Below are 24,586 nucleotides of genomic sequence, written 5' to 3'. Positions count from 1 at the left end.
ATTTTGCTGTGAAGTACAGCCAGACTTTTGACCGCTTTGCCTTGAGCATCTGTAGCTCTGCTCTAAAAGAACGTACGTACCTGGACCCGCCTACTATCCTCGGAAACGTAAAATGATTGGCTAGAATCTAAAGTGTATCACAGCTAAGGGAAAAAAAGCACCGAAATGTGTGCTGCTTTTCGGTCTGGTTACTACCGTTTATGTCGGCACCGATACCGGTACCCATCCCTACTCATAACTTTGATGTGTGACCTCACCTCTGAAACATGGGAAACACTGGATTGAAGAATGTCAACGATCAAAAGGTCTTCTCTCATTACTGTTGGGATTCCTTGTCTTTTTTGGGGGTACTGCGTGTTTTTGTGAGTGTATTAAAGCATTTATAGTGATTAGAAATGCTTTTATACTTTCCATTGACATGAATAGAAGTCAATGGAAAGCTTAAGTTTTTAGCTGCAGTTCATTAATCCGGTAATATTGCAAAATATTACAAAATTCAATGCAAGTTGTTGTTTAATGCTGATAATATAGGTTTGTGGTTCTTGACACTACTGAGGAGAAATGCTATAAATATACCCAGACTGCACTGTGAGTAGACAAGCGGTGATCCGTATTTTGACTGACATCTTTTATGACATCTGGAATCTTTAGACACCTTTTTACTACACTGACTGCTTTCATTGAAAAGAACTTCAAGTTTGAACAAGCAACGTTCACATAATGTAGGTTTTGCTGACGTGGAAATGTAACACCAGAGCTTTTAATGGGTCAGTGTAAATTTCTGCTGTAAAGGAAGAGAGAAGGAAGCGAGGAGGCGGCACACTGGTGCAAGCATGAGTCTCAGTGTTTGGAGTGTTTGTGTTTCTGAGGCACAGTTTGTGATAATTATTGCAGCCATAGTGGAATGGGCCTATAAAGGAAAGAGCAGAGCTCACTTTATGGTGGGTGTATGTAGTTCAGTGAAGTACTGTGTACTTATGTAGAAACATCAAAGCATATGTTTCTAGGAACGCTCTTGTAAACAACCAATCTAGATCCAGAATGATCTAAAAGTATACTCCTGCTAGTATTCATATAGCTGCTAAATAGAATATTTCTTGTATTTAATATATTTTTCAATCGCGTCATGACTTTAGTCTTGTTATGACAGTCAAAACATTGCAGTCACTATATTTACTCTGCTAGTTTAGCTGATTGTCCATTCTCAAGAACAGGCTCATCCATAAACTGCTCTTCCTGTCGGCTTCACTGCTTGCCAAATTTTTTGTGGATTGGTTTAAAGTGGAGTGCCAAAGCAGATTTTCCACTACATGAGCAGAACCTGCACACGCCACTGTTCACTAGACACTCTGCACATTAGGCTCAAGTTTTGCAGATTTCTTTGACCCCAAGCTTCTTAATGATAGCTTATTTCAGTAATTTGTCTGCTTCAAGCAATATTTCTGTTTTTTGTTTTAAATTTATTTTAAGTACAATGTAAATTAAAACAAAAAACTTTTTAAAGTGTATTTGCTAGACGGTCTGTAAACCTTGAAAACATTAAGGCACCGCATATGTCAGCAGTCCTTCTAAACCTCAGAGTAGCTTGTCATTAGCCCTTTTGGCTTCCCCGGTCACTGTGTTGTAACAGCCTCCGCAGGCCTGATAACATCTAAAAACGTTGTTTGTTTGTTTTTTTTCTGCAGGACTGCTTCAATGTAGAAGGAGAGGACCTGAAGCATGACTTTGAGAGGCTTCAGCTGGCCATGGAGATGGTGGGCTTTCTTCCTGCCACACGCAAGCAGTGAGTGACAGACACAGAAACCATTATTTACCTATGGTATTGCCTATTTATACAGTCCAGTTCAGCAGTGTTTCATCTAACTGCACTCGCCCCTACTTTTGTTTTATACTATAAATGATAGCTTTGCAGGCCACCACAGCTCCCACCATCACTACCAGTACTGTAAAGTAATTTTTCAGTCCAACTTTTACTAATAAAATCAATGGATTCCGCTGATTGAGATGATATACTTCCACTGCAGTGTCCCATGAATGCTCTCTAACTGTTGTTTAGGATCTTCTCTCTGCTGTCGGCCATCCTTCACCTGGGTAACATCCGCTACAAGAAGAAACCTTACAGAGACGACCAGATAGACATTGTTAACCCAGAGGTGCTACCTGTTGTGTCAGAACTGCTGCAGGTAGATGGCAATGCTAAATATATTTCTACATATTACATGTCTAGATTGTGAAAGGCAGATGATTTTAAACTGCTAAATACACTTCCTATTTGTTCAAGCCAGGATAAAGACACACACACACACACACACACACACACACAAGCGTGTATTCATATCTTTGTGGGGACATCTCATTGACATAATGCTTTCCCTATCTGCTTACCCTAATCCTAACCATCAAAATTGAATGCCTAACCCTAAACCTAACCATAACCTAATTGTAACCATGACACTAAAACCACATTTTGAGTCTGAAAAATGCCTTCAAACTTGTGAGGACTGGGATTTTGGGTCCCATAAGGGTTGTTGGTCCCCACAAGTATAGGAAACTTCCAATTTCTGGTCCCCACAAAGATATTAATACACATACAGACACACACAAAAGCACATTTTCGGTTACTTTAAACGTAATCAGGTGTGAAGGGCAGCTTGAAAAGGGTTTCAGCTTTCTTTTGAATGAGTGAACACTTGTGTCTCACCATCATCTCTAGGTAAAAGAAGAGATGCTGTTTGAAGCCCTGACAACGCGGAAGACGGTTACTGTGGGAGAGAAGCTGATCGTTCCCTACAAGCTGGCTGAGGTGAGACTGGAGCTGCTTTGCGGCTTCTCAAACAGTAAATAAATAAAGCTGCAAATCAAAATGTGCGACAAAATCTTAATAAGTCATCCACAATAACATCTACCTACTCTGAGCAGCAGGAATGCAGATGTTTCTGCCAACTTGAAGCCCGTTCGGTTGTTGCACATCACAGATTTCTGCCTGTTCCTTTGTCTTCGTGACATGGGCTCTTTTGAACATGTCCAGATGCGTGAGCTGTCTTGCTTTAGGTAGGTGGGCTAATGCTGATGGCAAATGAAGGCCCGAATCGTGCAGTGGGCAGCCGCGTTGCATTCCAGAGTTGATTGCGGCCACAATTCTTGTGATTCCACCACCGCATTTCAGCGGGTCTGCGCCTTACTAAAAATATGCACAGTCTATTTTTAACGGAAGCCACGTCAAATAGAGAGCAGGAAGTCGGAGACAGGAACAGAGTGGAACTTTTGGTCATTTTTCAAGCGATCGTAGAGATCAGTTGCTGCATGTCTGAAATTCTCTTTGTGTGAAGCACAGAACGAAAGTAAACACAGGCTCATGATTGATGTGTTGTGAATTAGTAGGCAATTAATATTTACAGTGTGTTTTGATTGGCTTTTTCTGGCATTCGTACCAATGTAGTTAGTATGATGCCAGATTTGAAGGCGCATAGGTATAAGTAGTTTTTGGAGTGTTTTCACATCCGGCCCGAACACAATGGCACTGCAGTTGTGGCTCTTCAGTGTGACCTGGCTGTGTTTACAGAAAAGCACGCACCAGTACCGGATCTCCTCCTGCTCACTCTTGATTCTCCGCAGCTTCTTCGTTTAGTGGCGTCAAGTGAGGGCTCTGAGTCACAGCAGCGCGCACTTACACAAACCCACATGCACAAAGTCCTTCAGTCTGTTTAGAGGGAAGGGAAAGCATTTCAAGTCCCTCTAGAGTTTTCATGGGACCTCCTCTCTCTGAAAACAAACACATCATGGTCTGCAGATGCGAGCCATCTGAAAGAGACGAGGGAGCAACACGAATACAGGGTGTAAAGAGCCCCCGATACATTTTTTATTTTTTATTTTTGTTACATATGCTGTAATGCACATAGACTTTAAAAATGATCACGATGCCTTCAGTATTTCATACTTTGCTGATGTCAGATCTTGCACACACAGGCTGTGACTTGAGTTAAATTTTTTGTTTTGTTTTTTACGGCACAGATTTTCTGCAGCAGTCTCAGCAGTATTTTACCACAGACTCTCCAAAAAGACGGTGCGGTGCTGTGTTGTGCTGTACATTCCCACCAAAACAGCAACAACCTCATAATGGCCCGCTGGATATTTAGGAGTCATTTTATATGAACAAACAGTGATTGTTGTGGTAGCACACTGGGTGGTCTTTGAGTAAATATTGCTCTAACAGTCTCAACAATCCCATTGCCTGTTAACTGAAGTCAGACAGTTGAAAACCTCAAAGAAGTCTTAGTGTTTCTGTACTGGGTTTTCTCCATTTGGTCAGACTTATGAGACAAGTGAATGTTTTAAACCCTGCTTCCTCTAAATGATGAAAAGCTTCTGGGTTATTAGACTATGGTACATACAAGGATCCCAACAGGCTCTCCTGACACATAGAAGACATATTTTGTCTGAGGATGTTAAAAATATCCTGCTTAACTGTTTAGAAACCTGTGATTCTTGCGTTGGGGTAGCCACTCAGTGGGTTGTTTTCTGCGGCTCTTCTTTGCTGCAGTGAGGTCAAGTCTTTCCAGCAGATACAGGAATTAAAAAGTTTTTCTTCATAATTTGACAAGGAAGCTTTTGCACAAAAAATCCTGTCTTTTATGAAAGAAGACACAAAATAGATCACTCTGTCAGTCAATCCAAGCTTTTAAATCCCCAGTATTTTGATTGGAACTGTGACATAAAAATATTACTAGTTTTTCATCCAAATATTTCATGTTGGTATTGCCAGCAGTGAGGTCAAAAATATATGGAGTCCATGCTTGGCTTATAACAGCTGATATTTCTGTTGGGCCTTGACTTTAAAGCTGAACTTCTGCACCTCCATCTATCACAAGTTGACAGATCAGAGCGCAACTGATGAGTGTAATCCTCTCTAATGACATTTATAATGACTCAGCGACGCCCTGCTGTTGCACAGCGCAGTCTACCAACATGTTTTGGTTGAGATGTCAGACGTGTTTGGATAGGAGCACTGTCTCTTCTCTCCTTGGTATCTGCTTTTTCCATCTTAGGATATCCAGTTTTATAAATTTTCCATCAAAAATTCAGAATAAAAGTGTGTGTGATAGGACTGCAGGAATGTGATTTACGCTCAGGTCAAAGTATAAGTGGTTGATTTTTAAAGTAGAACCGCATACAACCACATCTCCACATGCGGATTCACATTCGGGTAACACAGTTCATACAGGGCCATTTTACATTTTGACCATTACAAATCAGCTTTATTTTCTGTATTTAAAGACCTTCTTTCATTTTATTCTCCTGGGCCTGTACAATAAGTGCAGTGTTAAGAGGGGAGGCATTCAAGGCCAAACTCTAATGTGTAAAACAGATGTGTGGCACACTGAGTTTGGGGGGAAATACTGAGGAATACTGTAAATGCTGTGAAGACAGAACAGGCAAAACTGCATGAGAACAAATATGAAACGTGGTCTTGGATCAAATGAGTACAGTTAATGCAAATTAACAGTAAAAACCGCCTCTTCTTCACTTTTAATAAAACTTGACTGGCATCTCTTTTTAAGGAGTGCATGCACATAGAAACTGGTGCTCCTGCTTTCCACTTCTTAATGGTGTTGACTGAGAGATTACAGTGATAGTGTATGTTTGCCTTTAGGCTGGCACAGTGAGAGACTCCATGGCCAAGTCTCTGTACAGTGCTCTGTTTGACTGGATTGTCTTCAGGATCAACCACGCTCTGCTCAACATCAAAGACCTGATGGAAACCACCAAGGTAAGATGACAGAGAATATTAAAAGCGCATGAGTGTAGTCGTTCTTCAAAACAATAATGACTCTTATTACAGATTCAGTTTTTATTTGTTTCTGCTGGTGTCTTCTTCAGATCTTGTCCATTGGAGTCCTTGACATATTCGGTTTCGAAGACTACGAGAACAACAGCTTTGAACAGTTCTGCATCAACTTTGCCAACGAACGTCTCCAGCATTACTTTAATCAGCACATCTTCAAACTTGAACAGGTGAGTCTTTTGTTAAACCGAAGCAGGACACGCATCTTTCCCTATCCTTAAACTTTTAAGCTGCTGTGTACGTTTTGTTCTATCTGTCCAACTAAGTTCTGATTGTGGCCATTTACAAGGAAGTGCACATACACCACAAGACGTTCTTCAACACTTAGTCCAACAGGGCTAAGAAAGATGAACGTCACCCCAACCTGTGACCACCACAAGTGAGGATGTATGTTTTCTTAAGCGAGCTGATTAACTTCAAAGGCCTTTTTAAAGTTGAGATCTGTAAGGTTTACTTGTAAGTTAAATAGTGTGTTTACCCTGAGATTGACAGGATCAGCTGCCTGCCCTGACATGTTTTGAGAGGCTGGGGCTGCTCGAAAACCATGAAACCATGAAATACACCACATGAAGGTCTTTGTATCTAGCCATTACTGTTTTGCGCAAAGGCAGTTATTCACAAACCACCTCTGTGTCATAATTGTTTTAGCAGTCATCCTCTAAAAAAATGTGTAAAGGGGGGCTTCAAACACTTTGGATGTTAGGTTAGATTAAATGGTTGTTTTTTTGCTGATGGCTTATTCGGTGACCCAAAAGCAAATGTTCGAAAGATTTTTAAAGGATCAACATGTCGCCAAGTGTGCGTGATTTCACGTAGCCTGCTTGCAACATTACTCCCAGCATCAGCTTTGAGAGCCCCATGAGAGGAGGCTGAATATTTCAGTAATAATTCCGGGGTCAGCCTCTTTGGTGTGTTTGAGAAGTTCATATTTTTTTAGGCATGCTTAACATCACTGTCTTATAATATGTGACTTCTTTTTAATAAGACTCTGAGACAGCGTTCAGTGTTTGTTATTTCTCATAATCCCACAGTGCTTCCTGTGCTACTGGTTACTGCATGAACCCTCAAATCTCAAGGAAAATCAGTTGCCTTTAATTCCAGCCTGAGAGCCTCAACCTCGGTGTTTGTGTTTCATTCTGGAAAAGTAGTATTTTGTGGTTAAATAGCTTATGTAGGGTTTTTTTTTTTTTTTTTGCTTGGATATTTCTCTGGCTGTCCTTCTGGATTTCCTTTATTGTTTTAATGCCATCCGTTCCCCCTTTCTTCCATTTCCTAAAGAAATGTAAGAACTGGAACAATTTAATATCTTATTTGGGTTTGAACATGTTTGGGGGAGGGGGAAATGAAAAAAATAAAAAAATATGGATGGATGGATGGATGTAGCCTGTGCATGGATTGGCACATTGCAGCCATTGCTCAGCTTTACTCTACCTTCCAACACCTGGTATACCAGATTATATCTGTGGCAATGACTGTATTATAATAATAATAATGGATTGGATTTATATAGCGCTTTTCAAGGTACCCAAAGTGCTTTACAATGCCACTATTCATTCACTCTCGCATTCACACACTGGTGGAGGCAACCTATGGTTGTAGCCACAGCTGCCCTGGGGCAGACTGACAGAAGCGAGGCTGCCATATCGCGCCATCGGCCCCTCTGGCCAACACCAGTAGGCAGTAGGGTAAAGTGTCTTGCCCAAGGACACAACGACCGGCGACCTTCCGGTTACAGATGCATGTCCCAACCCCCCTGAGCCACGGTTGCCCGTGTATATTTTGTCAGAAACATAGCATATAAAATGCCAGCCCTGACGCACCACTTCACAATATATTGACCCTTACACCACCTATGTGCTCTTTAACAGGTTTGTGAAATTATTGTGTGTAAAAGTGAACAAAACATAGGCAGTATGAAAATCCCATAACATGATTCAGCCGGGATGGCAGGGTGACCAAGAGCAGGCATACTTCAACCAGAGGAAGTATGCCCGTAAGTCTGCTGTAACTGGTGTTTCACCCCCACAGCTACAGTTCCAGTGTAGATTTCCATGCATCTGTCAACCACTGAGTCACTCTGTTGGAGCAGATAGGGGTTAAATAAGTCAGTAATGCCTGTCTTGTTGCACCTTTGTGAAATCACTTCGTCATCTAGTCACTCACTAACAATCAGTCGCTAACTGTACTTGTAGTTGAAATATTTATTCATGGCAACTGTGACGGCAAATACATGGAATAACCAGCAGGACTTTACCCACAAAGGAGAAAATGTGAATTTGACATGATGTGAACTGTTTAACATTATTACATTGGATATTATAAAACGGGCAGCAGACTTTGTTCTTTTAGACTAAATGATGAAAGTGGTGTTGAACACTTTAGAGGATTCCTGTGGCCTAACCACACATTCTTTTGTGTTCCCCCGTTATTGAGAAAATACCAGTCTGTCATCCCCAATATACTGGTCATAGTATGTCCTAAATATCCCTCTTTTTAGAACTCTGTCAGTGGATATTTCTTTTATTTGTTTTCACGTTTTGTTCCATTCAAAGAAAACACATCTGTCAAGAAAATACTTGGTTGGTTTTTGTTTGGTGTGTGTGTGTGTGTGTGTGTGTGTGTGTGTGTGTGTGTGTGTGTGTGTGTGTGTGTGTGTGTGTGTGTGTGTCTGTTCGTAAAGATGAAACTTGTACAAAAAATAAAGAAATGACTTTTTATTTTAATGGTTGTTGAGTTAATATAAAGAAAGAGTAACAGTATGACAGCCTGACAGTTCTCAGTAGAAACACGACAAAGAAGCTGATTCTGCATCTTCCGGATACATTTTATGGGCTTTTACTGATACAGACAAAATAAAAGTGAATCATAGTTTTTATGGGAAGATGACTTAAAGGCACGTGGGTAGTGGGAGTTACGTTATTCCAGACAATATGACAAAGTTAGAAATGGCACCCCCATAAACCAAAACTCAGCAATTACCAAAGAGTTGAGTCAACTCACCTCTGTTTATTTAAGAGCCGAGTATGTGGCAATATACGGGATTACGCAGACACACACTTTGTCACCTGAGTGTGTGCAGTCTTAAGAGATTAGAGTAAAGTCCTGGCTTTAGTATTGTACTCAACAAAAGCAGCTGTTATAAGAGATAAATGGAATTTGTCACATTATTTGGTTGGGAAAAGTTCTGACTGACTGAGTGGGCCAAATCTGGCACACAGCCCAGGTGATGAGTGAAAACTGTCACAGGCACAAATGCACATCAGATAAAATGTTCACTCTCAGAGGCCCCAATGCATTATACTAGAGCTCACACTGGCGTCTCATGACGAGGGACGGATTCGATGTGAACAATCTTGTTGGATTCTGGAAAAAATGACGAGCATGCTCCCAGTCACCTGACAACGCCGCCTTTGGGGTCGAAAGCTGTGGAATCTTCGACTGACAGTATGGAGGGCACATAGTGCAGGTGGTCAGAAAGGGGCTTCCAGGCAGTAAAAGTAGCTGTTAGGACATGCCTGAGAAGATGACCTTGAATGTGAGATCGGTCAAATTTTAATCTGCTGTGGTTTCTGCTGTCAGAAACTCCTCATTAGACGTTGTCTGTGTCTATTAATCATATGACATTTTTCTGTGCGTATGACCAGAAGCAATAACCGTACAGCCGTTTGCTCAGCTGAATTGCAGCATAAAACAACACTTCGCCTTTAAGGTTTACTTTGTTCCGAGTAAGTTTGGCTTCCTTCTTGAAATATTCTTCCTGTGAACTAACAGTAAACAGCAGTAATTAGTTGCATATTTTTCCTCCAGACTTTAGGCTAACAAGAGATTACACAAGAGAAAGGGATTTTTTATTAAACCTCTGCTGGATTAAGGTCTTTATTGGTTAAATCTTTCCCAGGAACACAGGAAAATAACATGTATAAGGAAGTAATACTGATAAATACTCGGAATGATTCTTTCATTATTAAACCAGCAGGCCAGGCGACCATGCATACAAACTATAGCCACTCTGACTGTAAGATTTAAAACGATCTAATCAGCCTTGGACTGGTTCTCTGCTTTTGATTGTATGTTGTTAATGATTTTTATTCATTTATTTATTTTTTTATGAGCGTTTGTGATGCTGTCGGTAATGTGACATGCAGTGAAAACCCACTATAATAAAGCGTCTGTGCTTCTCAACAGCTTCAGTGCATTAAAGGACAACACCATATATTTTTAATGTTATACCCAAACGCTTTAGTATTTCAATACAGCAAGCTGGTGACATTTATTGCCTTAAAGAAGACGTTCATCAGATTCCAGTCCTGTGAAGTAAATTTTTCTTGAAGGTGTCGCTAAAGCTGAGCTCTCTGTTTGTACATGATGTGACCCTGCAGGAGGAATACAGGGCAGAGGGCATCAGCTGGCGAAACATAGACTACATCGACAACACAGGCTGCATCAACCTGATCAGCAAGAAGCCCACAGCGCTGTTCCACCTACTGGATGAAGAGTGCAAGTGAGTATTTATGTCTCCCTACCAGTTTGACTGGTTTACTTCTTTAGAAATTCAGTTTAGCTTTGCTGTAGTAAACTACCTGATAATTCAGCAGGTGCTGAGTACAGGTGACAAGTTCAAATTGGCAGGTGTTATTCTGCAACTGAAAAATCGCTGGTTTCATTACAGCTTGGGATCTTCGTGGTGTTTGATACCCTCCTCCCCCTGCCTTCTCATGTTGATCTTTGTTTTGTCCTTGAAATACTAAAATCAGCGAGGCACTGAACCTAAAGTGTTTCCGCACTGTTGCAGAGTTCCAGCTGCAGAGCTTCTACAGCTGGACAGTGTCCTCTGCACAGGTTTTATATTAGCATGAAATAAAACAGGTGTGAAAAATGCACAATCCCTTCTCGGCCTCCTCGAGCTTGTAGTTTTGGTATTGTGGCGAAACACAGAACTATCGACACAGACAGAGGAACTAGTTTTGTGTAGGGAAATTACTATATGACACACAAACAGCAACCTAGAGATGGACAGAAATAAATTGGAGTACCTAACAGACTCTTGTTTGTCTGAAGAACCACTCACAGCACATGCTAACATCACTGCATCTCTCCTGTCCTTATGAGTGGACAATTTTTCTTTTATGCTCAATTGGAAAACATTGTGCAAGATTCTGAGTGTGATTCCTACTACACTTTATAAGAACATTGACACATTTCAGACAAATACACTTAAATTTTGTCAGATTTCTCTAAATTGTTAAGCAAGATGGAGTTGTCCGGAATCTATACCTGCTAAACCTCAATAAAATATGGTGTTTTCGGGTACATGGCTTTACTGCAACTATTTTACAAGTAATATTTCCTTCTTTAACTCCCTTTATTCTCCATTTGGACATTAAATCAAATTCCTCCTGTTAGGCAAAGCTGGAAGGCAGTGACTCTTTAGCTGCTCTGTTTTCATAGCTCAGGTTTCACCCTGTTCCAAAACCCCTGGTGTCTCATTCTTCCCCTCGCTCCTCTTCCTGTAAGCTGTTGATTTTCTGCAAAATTGCTGGCTCTTGATACTGACGCACTGTAGAGATATATGAACTGAAGTCGGCCTAAAAGGATAATCTTCAACCTGTGGCAAGAGAGGTTAAAATGTCAAAAGTGGTTACAGATCAGATGATATTGGCTTCCCACGTTTCCACCGCTATGCTCTGCTATAATATAATACAGTTGTAGCAACTACACACAGAGTGGTGAAAAAAAATAATATCTTGAATTCATCATGTTCTGTGTGGATAACATCAGAAATCTGTTGGACATTTTCTGTGTGATTCGTGTTACAGCATTAAGACATAGTTGGCGTCTTGAATCAACTTCATCAAGAGCGTGATTCTCAAGTTTCCTTTCTTGAGGTGTTTTGATATTAAAAACAAATGTAAAACCCGTTTTACTTCAAAGCATATGTTTCTTTCTTTCCTTTCCCAGTTTCCCTCAAGCCACCAACCAGACTTTGTTGGATAAGTTCAAGCGACAGCATGAAGGAAACAGCTACATCGAGTTCCCTGCTGTCATGGAGCCCGCCTTTATTATCCGACACTATGCTGGCAAGGTCAAGTACGGAGTCAAGGTCAGTGCCATCTTCGCTCTCTTAAGAATCTAAGTCTGTCCAGCCAGTATTTTTTTTTTTCTTTACATGTGTGACCTTCACAACAGGAATGTAAGTGCTAAGGCAGGAGCTGTAGCACTAAGCTACATAATACTTCTGAACAGTGTTGTGTTTATATATTTATCTCTCTCACACACACACACACACACGCAGGATTTCAGGGAGAAGAACACAGACCACATGCGCCCGGACATCGTAGCTTTGCTAAAGAGCAGCAAGAACGCCTTCATCTGCGGGCTTATCGGCATCGATCCGTCAGCAACTTTCCGCTGGGCAGTGCTCCGCGCATACTTCAGGGCCCTGGTGGCTTTCAGGCAGGCTGGAAAGAGACACACGCACAAGAAACACACTGGTAAGAACCCACACCAATGCATTAATGGTTGACATACCCTATAGTTAGCTCACTAACCTCTAGCAGTGAGGGAAAGTATGCTCTGTGAAGGGAAGAGATGTTCCAGACTGAGAGGTAAACCTTAGCAAAGCACAAGAAAGCTTATAAAACATAATGTCATCAGAAAAATCTATGCACCTGTCTTACAGTGTCAGGGCACCTGCTCATGCTTCATTTGTACTTTAGGAAATGCTCCATAGCTCACAGTTTAGATAAAAGTTGCCATTACATACTGTACTATACGCCAACCTGCTGTGCGTCTTGGTTCATTATGTTTATCTCAGCCAGGTTTTGGATTCACTATGCAGTCACTGTTCTGTAGTCTGTGTGCAAAGTGCTGGTAGTTTTGCAGTGTAATGACAGTAGCTCTTGCTCTGTCTCTCTCTCTCAGCTTTGGCTTTCTGTGAATGCCTTCTTTTCCCTTAGAATTTGCTCTAGCTGTACTTCAGATGCAGTAGATGTTGCAAACAGATGTTCTTTCAGTCCTGCCGGCGTATGAATCGGACTTTTGCTCTGCATCCTCTCCATCCTTCCTTCACATGAAGCGTAGATGTTGTAATGTGGACTAGATTTTTCTTTTAGAAGTTAGATATCTTTCACTTGTCTTTAGATATCTTTTAGAAATCTTTTCAGCTAAACTAAAGATATTGTGTCACCCAAAGGAATCTTGAACATGTCTTCTAAACCATCTCTATACAGACGCAGTTTTGTTCTTAAATTTATAAATTTGAATGCTACTGCTATCTTATAATAGAATATGTTCACTGAATAAACCACTAGAAGACGATGTATAGAAATACCTTTGGGGGGCAAACACCTATATAAAGACAGGTCTCTCTACTGCTGCCGCCAACGTCAGTTTTGAATGTCAATCATCTTCTCTTGCACAGGTATCTCTCCAGTAGACGACTGAATTTCTTTATCTCATCTTCTTCGCTGTCTAATCTGTCATTTCTCTCTCTCTCTCTTTTTCTTGTGTATTTTTCTGTCTTCTCTCTTTTTTTTTTTTCCTCTTGTTTTGCTTCTCCAAGGGCATGATGACGCTGCTCCCTGTGCAGTATTGAAAAGTACGGATAGTTTTAGCTTTCTGCATCACCCTGTGCATCAGAGAAGCTTAGAGATCCTGCAGAGATGCAAAGAGGAGAAGTACAGTAAGGCTGCCAATACAATAACTCCTCCTACTTTCATCTGATACCATGACTAGGGGAAACTATAGGGAGAGGACCGACCAACGTTTACTACTTTTCTAGGCCAAGTAAAGCCAAACGATACCAATAAGAATATACAAACATAAAGAGGCACCATTCCTGCGTTGTGATTTGATTTAGGATGCTTACTTTAGGACTAGATGCTTGTTGGTCTCTACTCTCTCTGTCTCCCCTTTTTTCTCTTTAATGCACCTGCATGTGTTTGTTCCTCTCTTGCATGCTCTTCACTTGTATTCTTACACTGTGCTAGTAAAAGGCATGCAAAGAACTGCATTTTTATCTTGCTCTGTCAGCGAACTTTGGTGATGGAAGCAACACCTCCAGGTTTCCACCACTTTTTTTTTTTAGCAATAGCACATTGCTCCACTGTCATATACAATTTTGTCTGTTGGGTACTGGATATAGTTGCTTGTCCACCAAACGATTGTCTAAAATCAGCTGTTTTCCACTGTCACTAACCCCACATCAGCTGGTGATGGTGATCAAAGACCAAGGGGTGTGTCTGGCATAGCTGGGGACACAGATGTGTACATTCATATCACTAACTGGCTCAGAGGCATCTTTACATGTGGTGCTGGACATACAGCCGACCTCACACACTTTTCACAAGGGTCACTTTTCTTCTACAAACATTTCATGACACTCAAATGTCTTTTTTGTTGTTGTCTTGTGCCACCCTGCAGCTCCAGATGAGAGTGAAAATGTACAAAGTGATGAAAGTGAAAACGGTACATTGTCGAAGAGTGCTTTATGAGTAGGCTAACACACCTTAGAGTTGTAGGATTTCAGCACTGTGATTGATTGGCTGTAGGTTCAAAACAAATCTTGCAATATGATATACGTTAGTACAAATTTATCACTACCAAAGCCCACCATTGCACTGTAGTGATGTAACAAAGCAGCTGTAGCTTGTATATAAAATATAGATGTAGCCTCTGGGTCTGAACAGTGAAGCCAATGTAGAAACGCTGTCAGTGTATCATTGAACTAAATGTTTAATCCTTGGGATGTCTTAATATAAGAAAAACATGTGCTACAGTAAAAACCCGTTTATTCCTTATGACAAATGTGTAAAATTACAGAATAAGTTCTGGTAGCTCATTATCCACACGGGGCTGCATTTATTAAAAAAATGTGTTTTGATTAATTCACACGTGAATTATTTTTAGCAGCATAGAACCACTATTAAACAAGAAATGTTTATGGTAGATGGTAGTGAAAAAACAAGAAGTCTTCTGTGATTTAATTGTTTATCTATTATTTAACTATTTTGGTGTAGTAGGAATGGCAGTGGGGGAGGTCTTTAATTCAGACTCTATACCCTCCTTATCTAAGCCTTCTAGTGGGCCAGATTAGTCTTTGCCAGGCCGAATCTGGCCACCGGGCCTTATGTTTGAGTCCTCTGTTTTTGGACAGCAATTTGATTGTCTTTTTTTTTCCCCAGTCAAATCTATCACTCACTTTCGAAACACAAAGATGTCAGGAGACAAAATGCTCAGTTCAAGACTTTTCTAACCATGACACGGCATCAGTGGCTACATCTATCCTTTATATAAAGTATGGAAAAGTAATCCAAATCAAGTAATCAAGTATTTTAAATTGCCAATCGTGGTATTAAACAAACCTACAGGCCAGACTAAACTAAATAATGCTTCAGTATCATCTCACATCATTCAGCACTAACAACCTTGCTATTAACCGCACAAATCTGTGTTAAATGTTACTTCAGCTGCAGTATTTCCAATTTTAAAAAAGGCACATAACAGTCACTGCAGTAACACTTGAGTGTCACACGGTGTCAGAAGTGTGTTTTTTCTCTGGAATGGTTTTGTGTGTAGTGTTTGTGCGTGTTCTTTCACATGATGCCAACATGTTTATTCGTGATCAGGTGTGACTAGAAAGAGTCCACGTACGCCACTCTCAGACCTGCAGGGAACCAACACCATCAATGAAACATCACCACGGTAAGTGGCCATGTTGTAAAATGTTGTCAGCAGAGTAGTGTGTTGACTCTGGTGGTATTATATCCAAGATACTTAACCCCAAAGTGCCTCTAACGCATCCATCAGTGAATGTGTCTGTGTGATAGTCGTCTTTCCCCCAAAATATTAATAGAAATTACTTGAATGCTGTTATTGTGGCATTTTGTGGCCACAATGAGCAAAACATTGATATTGTGACAGTCCTAATTGTGTGTCCTACATGCAGTGGTAAGGATATTTGCCTCCCAGCATTGAGAGAGACATTGGATGCCTTTAAATAAATGGACGCACGTGCTTGTGACCCTGAGCGTTGGTCTCACTGACACTTTCTGTAATTAGCTGTGGACTGTGAGATTTGCAGCAGCACAGAGGGATTCATGCAAGTCAGCTTTTGTTACACAGGAGATCATTATGGAGCTGGTAACCCCCCCACCATCATCATCCTGCCTCCTCTTCCTCCTCCACACTCCCCTCATCCTCCACATGCTAGGAGAACACTAAACCCCTTGCAGCTGCTTCCTCGGTGATGTAAAGTCGGAGCTATGCATCAGAGAGAAGTGCCCGGGGAGTAATAAATGTTCGGACCCTGCAGGGTGCATATCAGCTGGACAGAGCAGTGTTTTATGAGACTCTCTGAGACACTATGGAGATAAACAGTCACTACAGAAGCCATACTGTACTATCACCATTTGCAGAGATAGATGATCAACTGAGGAGAAAATCTCCCTTATATGGTGAACCAGATCCATACAGAAGATTTATGCTTTACTTTGTTTCGTGACGCAACAAAATATTTTCTGATTTTGGCCATGTAGGGATGGAGTGCAAAGATTTTGATTGATACTTACACACTGGAGGTTTGTGGTTTTTCTACAGAAATGTATCATCTTGTAATGTAATGCTGACTGGTTGTACAAATCATCTGCATTTCTCCCCTTGGACTGTGCAGACATAGCCTTGTGTTGATGATGGTGGAGGAGCATCCTTTGGGTCTCATCAGTGACCTCCACAGTAAGAAATGTGGTGGAAAGAATGCCCCTGGTTTTTTTTGGAGGGTTTTCCCCCGTCTTCTTCTTCTTCTTCTTCTTTTTTTTTTTCTTTTTTTTTTGGTACTTCCGGATTCAAATTTTCATCTCGATGTCCAATACAGTTCAGAATTAACACATGGATTTTTGAGCAAAAAAATTAAGTCATCTGTTTTGTGCATCATCACTATTTTTAAATCAGAATGAACTACACTGGTCGAGTAAGTTCTAACAATTTGACTCAATTTAGGGTACACCCATGTGATGCTTTAATCTAAACATACATGCTACTGCAGACTATCAGTTAGCATGCTAATATCTGCTTATTAATATACAAATTAAAGATACTGATGAGGCTGTATGAGAATGTCTTTAGCTTTACATAACATACCAGATTGTGCTAATGAAATAAAGTTGTTGGATGAGTAACAAGTCAAAGGTTTTCATCCTGTTTAGACCCTGGAAAAACATAATTTCTCTTGCAATCCATCCAATTCGTGCAGAGATAATTCATTTTTGGACCAAACTTGCTAAAATGGTTCCAAGAGCTGAATATTTGTTCCTTGTGCAACAAAGATGCTAAACACAATAACACAGTAAGCGCAGACGCTGCGGTTTGGTTGTTTTAGTTTGGATATCGCCCAGATCTGTTAATCACACAGGTTATTTTTTACTCAGTATTTAAGCAGTGGACGTTAAGAGTCACTTTCAAACCAAGCAGGCAGCCCTGCAGCAGAAACTCTGCTCTTCTAACTGTTCAGTGGTTGTACCGAATTTGGTTTCTCTCTCTCTCACACACACACACACACACACACACACACACACACACACACACACACACGTGTCCCACCTGGTTTTCTCTTTATGAATGATTCAACCTCTGGGTAATAACATACTGTGAATCAGCGAGCATATCTTGCTGCTGTAGTCTGTGTGTAATAATGTGTGGCCTGTAACACATGTGGAGGAATTCTTGTAAACTCATGAATGATGAACGGGAAACAAAACAGCGCACCTCAGTGGATCTGAGGAAGCATGAGATAACCTTTAACTGCCACAGCTGTGCTCTGTTCTGAGTAGTGATGGAGATCGTCTTTGTTTACTTGTCTTTCGTTACCCCGCTTTCATTTTTGCTATGGGATAAAAACCAAAACAGTCTGATGGGTTTTAACCATGACTGACAACTTATGTTTTTGTTTGGGTTCTGGGCATGTGGTTGGGTTCCACCTTGAGGACTGAGGTTTTGAACCCTTTGGGGCTTCAGTGAGGGATTTCTGTACAAGAGATTCATTCTGTCTTCTGGAAAAGGGAATGAAAATTAGTTCCTCTATTTAACTTAGATCACACTATTTAAAAGTACCAAAAGGACAAAGCCACACAACCATGCGTTTGCTGCTGATTTCTAAACTTTCAGTATTCGTTGGTTAACGTCTCATCTGACAAACCAAGTGCAAAGGAAAACAGTGATTTCTAAACAGATGTTTGGAAACTGTTGTGGTAAAATAAAGAAACACTACAGTGGTGGCATAGATCTTAAGACATGTTCAATAGCTCAATGACTTATCAAGTAAACTTTTTACGGTAAGGAGCAGGTTGTTGCCGATAATCCTTTAGGTTATATAAAATATGTAGGGGGAAAAAAGCTAGATTCAGCTAGATTAAAGTTGGAGAATCAGTGACTGACACTATTATTTGTGTTTCTTATTTTTGACAGTTTTAATTATTAGTATATATTTTATGGACCCTGCAAGCTTGACAAAGAAGGGATGAAATAACTGATTTTATAGACAGTGTCATGAATGGCAAGGTGAAGACTCAAATACAGACTCACCTGCAGACAGATGTAAGCAAAAAGCGCACCATTAGTTCAGCTGATTTCACAGCCCAGAATTATACAGTGGGGCAAAAAAGTATTTAGTCAGCCACCGATTGTGCAAGTTCCCCCACTTAAAATGATGACAGAGGTCAGTAATTTGCACCAGAGGTACACTTCAACTGTGAGAGACAGAATGTGAAAAAAAAATCCATGAATTCACATGGTAGGATTTGTAAAGAATTTATTCGTAAATTAGGGTGGAAAATAAGTATTTGGTCACTCAAACAAGGAAAATCTCTGGCTCTCACAGACCTGTAACGTCTTCTGTAAGAAGCTTTTCTGTCCCCCACTCGTTACCTGTATGAATGGCACCTGTGAAGAGTGAATCTACAATAGGCAAGCAGCTTGGTGTGAAAAAATCAACTGTGGGAGCAATCATCAGAAAATGGAAGACATACAAGACCACTGATAATCTCCCTCGATCTGGGGCTCGCGCTCATCCCGTGGGGTCAAAATGATCATGAGAACGGTGAGCAAAGATCCCAGAACCACACGGGGGGACTGGTGAATGACCTGCAGAGAGCTGGGACCAAAGTAACAAAGGTCACCATCAGTAACACACTACAACGGCAGGGAATCAAATCCCGCAGTGCCAGACGTGTTCCGCTGCTGAAGCCAGTGCATGTCCAGGCCCGTCTGAAGTTTGCCAGAGAGCACATGGATGATACAGCAGAGGATTGGGAGAATGTCATGTGGTCAGATGAAACCAAAGTAGAACTTTTTGGTATAAACTCAACTCGTCGTGTTTGGAGGAAGAAGAATACTGAGTTGCATCCCAAGAACACCATACCTACTGTGAAGCATGGGGGTGGAAACATCATGCTATGGGGCTGTTTTTCTGCCAAGGGGACAGGACGACTGATCCGTGTTAAGGACAGAATGAATGGGGCCATGTATCGTGAGATTTTGAGCCAAAACCTCCTTCCATCAGTGAGAACTTTGAAGATGAAACGAGGCTGGGTCTTCCAACATGACAATGATCCAAAACACACCGCCCGGGCAACAAAGGAGTGGCTCCGTAAGAAGCATTTGAAAGTCCTGGAGTGGCCTAGCCAGTCTCCAGACCTCAACCCCATAGAAAATCTGTGGCGGGAGTTGAAAGTCCGTGTTGCTCGGCGACAGCCCCAAAACATCACTGCTCTCGAGAAGATCTGCATGGAGGAATGGGCCAAAATACCAGCTACTGTGTGTGCAAACCTGGTAAAGACCTATAGTAAACGTTTGACCTCTGTTATTGCCAACAAAGGTTATGTTACAAAGTATTGGGTTGTATTTTTGTTATTGACCAAATACTTATTTTCCACCCTGATTTACGAATAAATTCTTTACAAATCCTACCATGTGGATTCATGGATTTTTTTTTTTCACATTCTGTCTCTCACAGTTGAAGTGTACCTCTGGTGCAAATTACTGACCTCTGTCATCATTTTAGGTGGGGGAACTTGCACAATCGGTGGCTGACTAAATACTTTTTTGCCCCACTGTATAGTCCATGAGATGGAAACCAAAAACCAGAGCATTTCAAAAACACACGGGAATGGGAAGATACTGAGACAAACACTTAGGGAAGACAACACTATATACCCACATAGCAAGCTGGCACTGCTGGCTGACTTCTAGCATGATAAGACGTATGTCAACCAGATGTGGGCCAGGGCTGGCATAGATGGCACTGTCTATGTGATGCATTGCCACACCTGGCTGTTTTGTAGTTTGGGTTATGGGGCCCAGGCCCATTGAAAACAGGTCTGGCCCAGATCTGGCATCAAGCTGGGACTTCTGACTGACTGATGTCATGGCAGAGTGTATGTCAACAGATGTGGGCCAGGTCTGGCAATGATGGCACTTTGTTATGTTCCTATTTTCCTATTTTAGTTAGAAGACTCAAATGCCATGTTGCAACACTATACTGCTATGGTAGCCAGCGTTTCAAATGCGGGTTTGACAGGTTTGTGAGTGTACACTTTATCCAAAACCTAGTGACGGTTTACTCATGCACAGCCAGCGGGTGGCTGTAACTCAGGAGGTAGAGCAGGTCACCTTCTAATCAGAAGGTCAGTGGTTCAATCCCTGGCTCCTCCAGTCTGCATGTCAGGAGTGTGAATGTGTATGAATGTAGTTAGGAGGCACTCAGTTTAGAGAAAGTTTGTGACTGGGTGAATTTGGTATGTTGTGTAGCACACTTTGAGTAATCCGAGAGAGTAGAAAAGCGCTTTATAAGAATCAGCCCATTCACTGTCTAAACAGTTTTACATGTTACTTTTGCACTATTACGTTCAAGCACATGTTGTTATTACATGGCTTGATTAAGGTACACATTAGGCTGACATCTGGGACCAGAGCTGAAACTGTTCTGGGCCAGCACAGGGCCAGCAATGTGTCTGCAACTGGCCCGTGGCTGCACACAACTTACACATGGCCCTCATACCACAAAGAATGACGGCCCTTTGGTGGCCCAGATCAGGTTTGCCAAAGGTAATCCACACATGGGCCAACACAGGACCACCACTGTGTCTGCAACTGGCCTTGTGCTGGCCCATGTGTGGGCCACATCTGGCAAACCAGATCTGGGCCACCAAAGGGCCGTCATTCTTTGCGGTATGTGGGCCATGTTTAAGCACATTGTGTGGGCCAGATCTTGGCCATACCAATTTTGCGATGTTGGTAAACACATTAAGGTTATTAAAGAAAGTGGACATAACTGAATAAGAAGATGGAGGAGGAAACCAAAGACAATGAAAAAAGATGGGATTAAAATGAAAATATACACTAGAGACAAGTAACCAATCAAAATAAAACAGGAAGTTAGAAGCCAAACAGGGAGAAACAGACATGTGAATGAACTTAACCTACAGGAACTGACACAAGAGGATGAGACAGAAACTGCTGAGAGAACAAACATTAAAACTAAACTACAACAAGAACTACAAGCTTAAAAAATGCTTATGAAAACGGGGAGAAAAATTAACCAAGGTATGAACAACAAACATAAAATTCATCCTCCGAAGGCAAGTCAGACCTCGGCTCCCGACGGTGCGTCTACATCTATTGTAGTACTCTTTGTTTAGCACACACTGTAAATATAAAATATTGGACTTCCACAGTACAGCCCTCAGGTACTCTTGATCAGCTTCAAGTGAACAAAGTAAAAGTAATAAATGTATTTCAGAAGATATTCTACGCAGGCTAAAAAAGTAAAGTTACAACAAGACATATTTCTTAGTTTATGGGAATAGATGGCTGTGATTAATTGAAAAAAAAAAATTGAGAACTAACTGCTCAAATTGTTTTGTATTGTATTGCTTTTAATTAATAAATGTATGACACTATTAATGATGTATAGAATTATTATTATATAGAGATCAACATAGATTTAAAGTTTGATTTGCTTTAAAAGATGTCTTTTATTTTTTTATTTTCAAATTATTCACTGGTCTGTATGTTTGGTCTGAAGGGGTTCCCCAGGGCTCGGCTGGAACGGGCGCGTGGGTAGACAGAGCCGCTTATCATCCAGCAGCTCTACTGCAGAAGATGATGGCATCTTTCTCAACTCTACCAGCAGCAAACTCCTGGAGAGAGCCCACGACATCCTCATGTCAGTATCGAGATGCTATTTTCTTTTCTGCTCTACAGTAATTTGTTATTTTGGTTAGCACTGCAGTCTAGACACAAGTAAACCCTAAAGTTCAAACATCTGTCCTGATGAAGTCTCCTCCAGCAATGACTACATTCCTGCAAGCTCAGTCAGTGCTGATCTCTAGTTGAACCTGACCTCTAAACCCCTGTATGGCAGAGAGCAAGTGAAGGAGAATTTCTTTCCCCTCAGGGATCAATAAAATTCTGCTTTATTGACAGGAATATGACATATTTAGGAAAAAATCTGAAATTATAGGTTGTTTTGTTGATCAGACTTAAAAAAGAAAAGAAAAACCCACCTGTCTCACTTGCTGATTTAAAGAACTGCTGAACTAGATTTTCAGTTTTTGTTTTATTTTTCTTCCAGGAGGAACAAAAACTACAAATCTAAGCCCGTTCTTCCAAAGGTAAAGTGCACAGTATTTTTTAATTTACCCTTATAGGTCAGTGCATACAGACAGCAGGCATAAAGTCACCATGACTTGTTCCCCAGGGCTCTGTCCTGGGGCCACTCCTGTTTACTATACATATATATCACCAGTCTTGAATTTAAGCGTTTGGATATTTAATTTTTATACAGAAAGATATGGTGATCGGCTTCCAAACAGTACCAGGCTCTTTAACAGTTGAAATATTAAAAAAACAAATACTGAAAACAGCAAAGCAAAACATGCACTATTTTTAAATGCAAAAGCACTAAATATCCCATCTGTTGGTGCTTCTCTAAGATTGAGTTTGTATGTGAAACCACTCTGAGCTTTATAAATGGTTTTAGATAAGTCTGTCTTGATATGCGTCCATCTTGCTTACTGAGGAACATCCTTCAGATGAGTATCAGAAGAAGGACTTACTGCTCCTGTCGGTTCCTATAGCCTGTACTGGAAAAAGTGAGCTTCTCTCACTAAACCAATTTTAAATGAGTTGAAGGAAAGTAAATATAGCTGTAGAGGATTTTAACTGACTCTTATGTATGTATTTTTCAATCTTGGCGACCCTTTTATTTGCTAAATACAAATTAAATAGATGGTACTTCTTATATTATTAACTGACTCTGACATTATTATTGTTGCAGCATTTACTCAATGTGAAGTCACTGAAGTACCTCAACAATCTGACGCTTCACGACCGCATCACCAAGTCATTGCTGCACCTCCACAAGAAGAAGAAACCACCCAGCATCAGCGCACAGTTCCAGGTCTCTCTCTCTCTCTCACACACACACACACACACACACACACACACACACACACACACAGAAAGCAGTCGCATACAGAGCTCAATAATTTCCTTCTCAGTGCTTCTCACAATAAAAATCTCACCAGGGTGAGATTGAGCAGGCTGGAGGAATCCCCTCCCAGCTGTGAACGTGACAAAAACAAGGTGTGTCCATTTGATGGCTTAGTTTCTTTTAGTGCAGACTTTACTGCTCACTGTCTAATCCTGGATCCAGTGTGTGTGAGGTGTCTATCATGTAGTTACCCACACCCAAAAGTCATATTTGTATGACATCGTGTCTGGTAATAAAATATATTTGATTTAGTGAAAAAGAAAAACACACAAACACACCCTTTGGAAAATTCTTCACAAAGAATGAACAGAGGCACAGCTTCCAGTATCAGTATCAGAATGATTCGGTGCTCTTCAGGTCCAAAATGTCTGATAGGAGCTTGCATTGTTAGCTAGTAACACACAAAAGGCTGAGAACAAATTCCAGAGAGCAAAATTTTCTATTTTCTTCCCAAGTTCTTTGAACGTGAACTGTGTGCTCTGGCTGTTGGAGGTAGAGACGAGCGCTGAGGCCCCTCTGGCAGGCAGCCCTGGCCCCTGTGTGTGGATGACTTCACTTTCCACATCCTGTGCTGCACTGATTGCTTTAATCTCCCATGGAGGGGGAGGAGACTGAATTCCTTCTGCCACTGAATTATCGCGCACACATGCTGACACATATGTGCATGTGTTTACACACACACACACACACATACAATGACGGCACATGGAAATGTTGCACACATGTCTTTGTCCTTTTTATTTCCAGTCTGCATGCTAACATAGACTTGTTGCTGGTAATTATGATCCCAGGCAGATACTTTAATCTTGCAGCACAAGACTGACAACAGTCACCTGACTTTGACTTCTGCCTGTCAAACAGCTGTGAAGTGAGCCTCAGCTCGTTATCTTCTTCTCTGTTAATTCTAATATTTTGGTTTTTGTGTCTTGTCCTCTAGGCCTCTCTCAATAAGCTAATGGAGACTCTGGGTCAGTCTGAGCCTTATTTTGTCAAGTGCATCCGTTCCAATGCTGAGAAGGTACAGTGTGCTCCCTCCAGCCTGCGGCCACTTTGACTGTTTCGGTGTAGTTTTCAAAGCATTACTTATTTCCTTTGAAGTTTGGACTTTTTATTTTTTTATTTTTAAAGCTGTTTATCATTTTCCCATCGTGTCTCTGCAACCTCTGCTGCCTGTCGCTCTTCCTTTTTTTTAACACCCC

The 24,586-nt window shown here is 41.1% G+C and overlaps 1 protein-coding gene across 8 annotated transcripts in view; it reads left to right on the top strand.

Moving 5' to 3' along the window:
* Positions 1-24,586, top strand: part of myo9aa (myosin IXAa) — a 100,514-nt gene that overhangs the window by 58,863 nt on the left and 17,065 nt on the right. For 7 of the 8 annotated variants that reach the window (XM_005942494.2, XM_005942498.3, XM_005942500.3 and 4 more), the window contains 14 exons: positions 1,686-1,783; positions 2,057-2,183; positions 2,714-2,803; positions 5,651-5,767; positions 5,878-6,012; positions 10,222-10,343; positions 11,801-11,942; positions 12,135-12,333; positions 13,404-13,523; positions 15,469-15,544; positions 21,918-22,058; positions 22,467-22,506; positions 23,172-23,294; positions 24,325-24,405. In XM_005942494.2, the coding sequence (XP_005942556.1) occupies positions 1,686-1,783; positions 2,057-2,183; positions 2,714-2,803; positions 5,651-5,767; positions 5,878-6,012; positions 10,222-10,343; positions 11,801-11,942; positions 12,135-12,333; positions 13,404-13,523; positions 15,469-15,544; positions 21,918-22,058; positions 22,467-22,506; positions 23,172-23,294; positions 24,325-24,405 (1,611 nt within the window). The remainder of the gene's footprint in view (positions 1-1,685; positions 1,784-2,056; positions 2,184-2,713; positions 2,804-5,650; positions 5,768-5,877; positions 6,013-10,221; positions 10,344-11,800; positions 11,943-12,134; positions 12,334-13,403; positions 13,524-15,468; positions 15,545-21,917; positions 22,059-22,466; positions 22,507-23,171; positions 23,295-24,324; positions 24,406-24,586) is intronic. The other variant, XM_005942499.3, reaches the window with a different exon arrangement.

The sequence above is a fragment of the Haplochromis burtoni genome, unplaced genomic scaffold (assembly GCF_018398535.1).
Source record: "Haplochromis burtoni strain Fernald_Lab_line unplaced genomic scaffold, NCSU_Asbu1 Contig_343, whole genome shotgun sequence".
NCBI classification, from domain to species: Eukaryota; Metazoa; Chordata; class Actinopteri; order Cichliformes; family Cichlidae; genus Haplochromis; species Haplochromis burtoni.
Note: the sequence above shows the minus strand (reverse complement) of the source record. Positions and strands in the feature narration are given on the sequence as shown.